Source organism: Triticum aestivum, chromosome 7A (assembly GCF_018294505.1).
Source record: "Triticum aestivum cultivar Chinese Spring chromosome 7A, IWGSC CS RefSeq v2.1, whole genome shotgun sequence".
NCBI classification, from domain to species: Eukaryota; Viridiplantae; Streptophyta; class Magnoliopsida; order Poales; family Poaceae; genus Triticum; species Triticum aestivum.
Genome location: NC_057812.1, coordinates 70,018,742 through 70,026,740, shown reverse-complemented (window position 1 = coordinate 70,026,740; position 7,999 = coordinate 70,018,742). Strand labels below are relative to the sequence as shown.

At 44.3% G+C, this 7,999-nt stretch overlaps 1 protein-coding gene across 1 annotated transcript; it reads right to left on the bottom strand.

Annotated features, from left to right (window-relative positions):
• Positions 1-289: 289 nt before the first annotated feature.
• Positions 290-6,871, bottom strand: LOC123149773 (probable sugar phosphate/phosphate translocator At1g06470). Its single transcript, XM_044569505.1, has 12 exons — positions 6,121-6,871; positions 5,822-5,991; positions 5,652-5,737; positions 5,498-5,547; positions 4,876-4,943; positions 4,057-4,157; positions 3,902-3,914; positions 3,137-3,321; positions 2,964-3,050; positions 2,314-2,408; positions 1,564-1,727; positions 290-780 (listed from the first exon to the last, which is right to left on the bottom strand). Exons 1-11 carry the CDS (start codon positions 6,429-6,431, stop codon positions 1,598-1,600), a joined length of 1,296 nt encoding a protein of 431 aa, XP_044425440.1. The 5' UTR covers positions 6,432-6,871; the 3' UTR covers positions 290-780; positions 1,564-1,597.
• Between the last annotated feature and the right edge of the window lie 1,128 nt (positions 6,872-7,999).

Sequence of the window (7,999 nt, the reverse complement as noted above, 5' to 3'; positions counted from 1 at the left end):
ACAAACGAACTGATTCAATTGTTAATTGCGTACCGTATAGGAAGGTGCTTAACTACAACAACTCATCTCATCTCTGTAAACGCACCATCAAAATTTCATTGAAGAATAGTCAAGCGATCTGGTAGGTTTACAAGTTTTGTTGTGGTTTCGAGCATACAATTTTAACAGTGGCTGTCTCTACTGTAGAAACCGAATGACTGGAACAGTTCCCCTTTAACTTCCATCAACAAGACAACAAGAGCTATGGAATACTAGTGTTAAAGCACAAACTGCAGGGGTGCAAGATACATTAGAGAAGAACAATCCTTTTTTCACTCACAGTTTTACAGATTACAAATAATCAGAGGCTGTCCCTAAGCTTTCAAGGGAGCAGCACATGTGGGGTATGTGTGGTCACTCTTACAGTTTGATCTACACAGCGGATGATTTATGCCTAGGCACCAAAAATGTGGAGGTTTTATAATGAATATGTGCATGTTCGCGCTCACACGAAGAGAAAGGAAAAACAAGCTAATATCAGTCGGTTTTAAGTAACTTCCATTATGAACAAGCAGGCCGATTTGTACCACCTGCCGATCCTCTCAAAGTGTTCCAGTGAAGTTAGCGCATAGTATGATATACTGCAATCCAGGTGGCCATTCAGTCAATCAAGCATTCAACCTCAATGTGAGATGGATTAAGCTCACACAGATTGCTTGTGTGTTTGTATGTCTCTGTAGAAAACCTCCATGAGTATTATTTCAACAGGCAGCCATCAATGGTCTAAAGGCATCAACAATCCTGCCAAAATCAGATTGATTAAGTCGTCAGTGCATTTGTTACGGGAACGGCACAAAAATGCGAAGTGCAAGAGCAAGAGCTGAATAATCTTAGCAAACATTATTGCGATATGTCAGGAATTATACTGAAGTCACATTAAAAGCCTAGCTGCAGCAATTCTTGACACAGAAATGACTGTCAGATTCTTCTGCAAGTCCGAGTATTTGATCAAAAAAATTCTTCATAAAACTTCGTCATACAACACAGAAGCGGGTCTATTTTTCATGCTCTGGCATTCATCTTCTTCTTGCTGTTGACACTCATCATTTAGTTACTAGCACAGACTACATCATAATATGGGCATTTTAGGACCTGTTCGGATCCTCTTTGGTCCACAACTGCGGCTCCCGGAGTGGAAGGAACGCCAGCACAATTTCAGGGAGTGGCTCAAACCGAGCTCCTCATTTCCTCTACAGCGCGGAGCGGAGTTTTGAGATTTGAGAGGTTCCGAACAGGGTCTTAAATACCAAAAAAAGTCCCCCTTCCCCTCTTCCACCTTTCAGTTTCATCATTTCAAGACTTGCAAAAGTAGGAGGTTGAACAGTTTATGCATTGATGACTAGTACAAAAAAGAATCTATGGAATAGTCATTATGTTTACGTAATTACTGTTACTTGGACACTGATGAGACAAAATGGACTAGTCACTTCAGTGGCTTATAAACACGGATGGCATCTGTGTGCCTAAGTCTGCTCAATAATGCAAGTAGTTCTTGTTTTATAAGATATGCAAAGGGAACCTTACCAAGTGGCAGTTAAAATGTTGCCACATTCCAAAATTATGTATCTTCATCCAGAAACCCATCCTCATCTTCCAGGTCATCTAGAATAATGTATTTGGCATCCCCACTAAATGAAGGTGAATCGACTCCATCCTCATTTATCTGACCCTTCTTGAATTTCTCATACCTGTCATCAGCCATAAATATTATGAAACCAAGAAAAGATGAACAATGTAGTAAGCCACATATCCTTGGTCCATCCACCGCAATATCAAGAAAGTAATCATTTTGAAGATGAATGTGAACTTGAACCTCAACTATTGTCATGGGCTAAACAATGGAAAATGTTTTCGTAAATATCTATATCCATGCATGTGTGCACACAAGTATTTATGTTGAGTCAAAGACTGACAATTTGTGGAGCACAGTATGATTCGTTAAATAAACTGTTAGGCAGCACTGTAGAAGATGATGGTCTAGGCAGGCAGAACAAAAATGTGGGACCAATACTATTCAACAAGTCAAAACAAATGAACTTTGAGTCCGAATTATTTCAGTATTCATGTCTCCGAGCTAAGCTGTTCTGAATGATAACATGATTAATCCTAAACAAACATCATAAGAGACATCTAACAATACTTATTTACTTCTGAGATAAATAGGTATTGTAACATTGACCAAATGGCAATGGTTCAGCTTGCCTCAGCTCAGTTGCATTCCCAAGAAGAATATGTAAGCTTGCAACAAAGTCTTTAATATCAAGAGTCACTTACTTGTACCAGTTGAATAAGCTAACACCAACCATAGTAGTGGTAAGACCAACCCCTTTCAACCAAGTAAATTCATCATGGAAATAAAAAACTGCAACCTGAAACAACAAGGTAAATTTTTTTTCATAAGAGACATCAATTACTACAAGATTTTGGTTCTGGATCATATGGAATCTAAGAACAACATTCCCTTTTGGGCTATGATATCAAGTGCAGTATCCATCTTCATGCTAGAACCAACACTCTAGCAGAGAAGCATACACAAGAAATGCTGTTGGACTTTTGCATATGACTACTGATAGCTCGCCTCTATTAGTGTATGCCAAAAATGAATTAGCTACTGACGGGAATTTCTTCCTTTGATACTTCTTAATCTTAACTTCTGAACAAACAACAGATCAGTTCCATTTTGTGGTTCAGAATTTAGTTCTTCCTGTTCATGAGTTATCAATTGCCTAATCACTTACCTCATCCTGATTTTATTTTAAACGAGGTGGCATTCATGTTAATAATAGTGTTCGGATAAATATCAGCTAATATAGAAAGATACTACTTTGGTAGGTGTTTGCGGATTTACATTCCGACACAGATGACAGATGCAAGTAAATATAAAACAATTGCTCTTTTAGGAAAGAATAGATTTCAAATATTACCAAGATGGTTACAGCTTCCTTTACTACCCCAGCTATCGTCACAGTTATAGCACTTGTTGCTGAAACAAGTATATACTCCGTTAAAACCTGCAGTTGATATAATATATCATGACAGTCAATCATCTATGATATTTCTGACAAGTTCGTTTTGTAATCAAATAAACAATCGTTACCATGAAAAAAGCCAAGCTCCCTCCGATTAGCATAAGTAAGAAACTGCGCATGACGTGCCATGGGTTATCGAAATACGTGTTCTTTCGAAAATCACTCCAAGGATCCAACAGGAGAGATAGTACCATGGTGGCTATGGCCATCACCGGAGTAACATGACTCATCAGGGTGATTGGATCTTTCAGGCCTGCCAAAGGAAGATGGGTTATTGAGCTCATGAACTCCTAGTAGCCAAATCAGGATTGCTAAGTTTACTAAATAATATTTGCCCCGTATTTATCCACGCTCTGGCCTCTAGATGAAAATCTGGAGCTAGAGCTACTAGGGAAAACAGGATGGATCAAGCAGAAACTATAACTAATACCTATGAAATAGGAGCCCTGTTCCTGATACTTCAGAACTTAAGATCAAAATCATAAAGCCCACACTTCAGATTCTATACCAAATTTAAGTTTCAATTATATCAAGTTCTTTAACTGCTGGACCATTTGATTATCTCCATGATCAGAAATGTGCAACGGCTCTAGAAAAGAGAGGATCGAGCTCTCATTCAACACCTTCAAGGCCCCAACTTTTTCAAGTCTATCTTCTCATTCAGGAGATAAAATAAAATTGCAAGAACCAAGCATATTAGCTGGAGAAAAGGAGCTAAACCCAGAGCAAATGCCTTAATGATATGCATAAAAGATGCATTCAAACTATTGGGCATTAGAAGTACTGAAGGAAAAAAAAAAGAGGCATGGAAGTGCGCATGTGAAGCAACATACCATAACTATCTTTCTTGAAATATCAATATCCACATGCACATAAATAAAACAAACCGTTAGCCACAGGAAGTGTATAAGAAAAAGGGAAAACAGGAAAGATGGGAGTTTGGTGATAATTCTCAAGGCATTTGAATAACATTAGCCATTACACGTACTTGCAATAGAATCTGAGTCATGGACCAGCGGAATCCTGACATAACAGCAGCAAGCGTCACAAATATGAAGCCCCAGAAGTCAAACGCAGTTTCCCTGGCAACTGATGAAAATAATATTGTTAAATCACAAATATGAAGCCCAAGATGCATTCTTGAAGCATTCAAAAAGGACTACAAACTGGAGGACAACAATTGAGGTGACTTAGACAAGAAAAGCATTCAACTACAAAACTGGAATTAATATATACAACCACAGATGGTTGCTCGAAAAAATACTACCCCAGATCCTTTCTGTAGCAGCTTCAGCTCAGTACTGGATTGAAACTGCCTAGAAGAAACAATACTTTCCACCTGGCGAGACAGTCAAGTCGCTAAAATAACTGTGCTAAGCGCTCTGATATGTATAATACCCCAGAATAACTTGGTTGACCAAATGTTAAGATAAAATAAAATGATCGCCAGTGGTGAGACTAATTTCCAGAACATCCCAGTTCTCCATTCAATTGCTAGTATTGGAAACATGTACTGGCTTATCAACTATGTTTATGAGTAGTGTGTTGTTTTTTATTTGTTGGGATATTACACAGTTAGGTGAATTTCAAAAGACTTGTAAGTAGTGTACTTGGCCACTGGAAAATAATGGAAACCCTACCATACATGATGTGGCTATAAACCAAACTGGAAAAATTACAGAGATCAAAAACCACAAAAATACAAATAATGCAATCTTAGTAGTAAGCTGGCTGATACTGAAGAAACTATTTACTCAGCAGCTAGCATAATAAACCTCTATCCATTTAACAAGCTGAGACTACATACCTGTCAACAGAACCCCAATGGAAATGACAACTATGATTCCTAGAAGCTTGATGCTGGGGCTCTCCAACCTGGTAAACCAGAAGGCACCTTTTAGAGCCATATAAAATCAAACTCAGTTTGTAGATGTTAGCCCTCTAGGCTCTGGGTTGCAATTGCATAAGAAAAATAAATGGATGTTATAGAATCAAGTGGTGTGGACATGATTATTCACCGTCCAAATTAGTAATATGTCTACTCTCTAAAGACACTGGCTTTTTAAATGCTTTACATTCGATCCAGGACTGATTCGATCAACACAGAGTTGGTCGTGCATGAACAAACTAGCAATAGCGTTGTACTGGCTTAACCCACCGATAAAACAGATCGGTTGCAGCATTGGGTTCTTCAAATTATCATCTTCAAAAGTAGGAATAATAACATAGAGTAAAGTTATGTTGCTAGTTGATGTGAATTAGTAAAAATGCATGCCCTGCTCTGCTAATATGGATAAATCAACTCCACAACTAGCTGTCAAACTGAACAAACAATAATCAATGGAGCCAGAATGAGCATCCCAGCTAAAACCGCAGCACGAGAAAGCCATGGTACAGCAGTTATCCAGTTACAAGTTTACAACACTCACCGAAATGCAAAAGCGAATAGCAAAAGGAATATTGGCGACGCGGATTTACACTGCAAAGGTGTCAGAATTCAGAAATCAAGTTAGCTGAACTCGATTCAGAATGCAATGCAATCGAAACTGTAAGTGGAGTAAATCACTTTTGCAGACGACAGACCATAGTGGCGAACGTGACCGTGATGAAGACCAGAGACGCGTTGCTCAGGTTTATGTCGAGCGCGGTTCCCAGAGCGGTTGGGACGACTGCAGAGAGGCAAGGCCAGAAGCATGAACAACCAGAATTTGCAGTGTACCGAGAGATGAATCGTGGAGCAGGAGGGTGGGCACCTCTCATGAAGTAATCCTTCCAGCTCATCTCGACAGCGCTGTCGATCCCCTTGGCCTGGAAGAGCAGGATGATCTTGGAGAGCGCGGCCTGCAGCGCGAAGTGCACAGTGTTCATCAGCAGCGGCGCCGGGAACTTGCCCAGCTTGTCCCCCAGCAGCGTCTTATTGTATCTACCCAACAAGAACAAAGGAGGCAACCAGATCAAAACCTCCACTGAATTTTCCCACAGGAGGAGCTAGAGATCCAGAGGCGGGAGGAGGAGGAGGAACAGAGAAGAAGGGGGCAAGCAGAGCACTCACAGGGTGAGGCAGGTGCTGAAGGTGTACCAGACGAGGATGTAGAACCCCGTCTTGAGCACGACCGCGGGCGCCAGGGCGGCGCGCTCCGCCCGCTCCAGCGACTCCAGCTTGGCGACGGACTCGCTGGGCCGGAGCCCCAGGCCTCCTGCCCCGGCTCCGGCGGCGCCCACGGAGGCTCCCGGCGGGTTCTCGACGTCGAACGCCTTGCGGTCCGGATCCGGGGCGTTTATGCTCCGCTGCCGGAAGTAGCCAGATCGCGGGGACACCACCTCCGCCGCGGTCACCGCGGCCAGCGTGTCCGCCTCCGGCATGCCTCCTCCTCCCCCTCCTCCTCAACCACGAACAGAGAGAGAGATCCCCTCCTCCTCCTCCTCCTACAACAACAACAACAATAACAAGGAGGAGCCCGCCGGCATCGCGCGCGGGGCTGGGCTGGGCGGACGGAGCGGGGCGCCGAATGCCAATGCCGCGGCGGGGCAGGGCCGCGGTAGGGATCTGGGACGGCGCGGCGCGGTGGCAGAGGCAGGGAAGCGGGCGGTGGTAGGGGAATGGGAGGGGAGAGGGACTGAGGGAGGGCACGGTGGTGGCTGCGGCTGGCCTGCTCACCTGACCTGACCTGACCCGCTGCCTGCCTGCCGGAGCGACGGTGGATTTGGCGGGTGGCGCGACGCGGGTCGGGTCTGGTCCGGCCGGCCGCTGGAGCGCGCGCGCCCGGTTGGGTTTGTTGCCGCTGCCTGCCGAGACGTCGTAAAATGGAAGGGTTTTTTCCCGTTATATCGAGTGGTGGGCGCGCCTTCGCTCCGACATCGTTTTTCAACGGCGTTGCTTTTATTTATTTATCTATCTATACAACAAGGCGTACACCAGCAGCATCATCCTTCCACTCGTTCGCACACATGCCTTTCTGCTGTCAGCGTCCAATGGTAACAGCATCTCTGGCAAATCTTGTAAACCCGGCCATTCGGTAAAATAACCGTGGGTTTACAGGTCGAAGGCGAATTTGCCGGCCCAAATAGATCCCGTACATTCGACCGTCTCAGAATTTTCTTTTTGTGGGATCTTGCAAACCGTGACCCATTTCCACCATACCTACGGGAATTGGTTTGTTTTGCCGGATCTTTTTTTTAGAACATAGACGTCAGAAACGTCCGGCTTTAAATTAATAAAGCCCACAACAATAGGCAGCGTGCAAACAGAGTCTCAAGACCAAACTAAACGGAACCGAAGCTAGGCAGCCAAGTTTCGAAGCAGAGCCAAAAGGCGAGACCGGTGATAAGTGCGTTACATGGCATAGCTAGCCAGAATAGCGAGCACGCAGGCTCAAAGGAAGCAGGACCAAAAGGGCCGCCTATCCCTATAAGGCAGCAGACGGGGGAGGCGACGGGGCTCGGGACACCGAGTAGACTGAGCGGAGCCGAGGGATGGCATGTCGATGAAGATCAGCATCCTGTTGCCTTCCCAGCGAAGCCCACTGCTGCAAGAATAAGATGCATTTGAAGATAACATCAGCGGGGTGGGAGGGAAACGCTCCCTCAATAGTGAACTTGTTACGAATATGCCATATGGCCCATAGCAAGGCCGAAGCACACGTCCACATTATCCGGCGCAAAGAGCCCGGGATCGCAGATAAGTAAGACACAAGCTCAGAGCGTGAGCGTGGATCCCAATCCACCCCAGCGGCCTCCCTGACCGCACTCCAAGCAAACCGCGCCAAAGGGCAACGAAAAAACGCGTGGTCAGCATCTTCCGCGTTATGACACAAAGCGCACGGTCCGGAAGCAGGGCCATTGCGCTTGGCTATATTAATAGAGGTAGGAAGGCGATCCTGACATAATTGCCAAAGAAAGACCTTAATTTTTAGCGGGATTCGCGCCTTCCA

Excerpts from the sequence above, each read along its gene's own strand:
- LOC123149773 (XM_044569505.1), bottom strand. The coding sequence starts at position 6,431 with ATGCCGGAGGCGGACACGCTGGCCGCGGTGACCGCGGCGGAGGTGGTG. Across the intron at positions 5,992-6,120 it reads TTCAGCACCTGCCTCACCCT|ATACAATAAGACGCTGCTGG; the intron begins GTGAGTGCTCTG and ends CTTGTTGGGTAG. Across the intron at positions 1,728-2,313 it reads AGCTTATTCAACTGGTACAA|GTATGAGAAATTCAAGAAGG; the intron begins GTAAGTGACTCT and ends GGCTGATGACAG.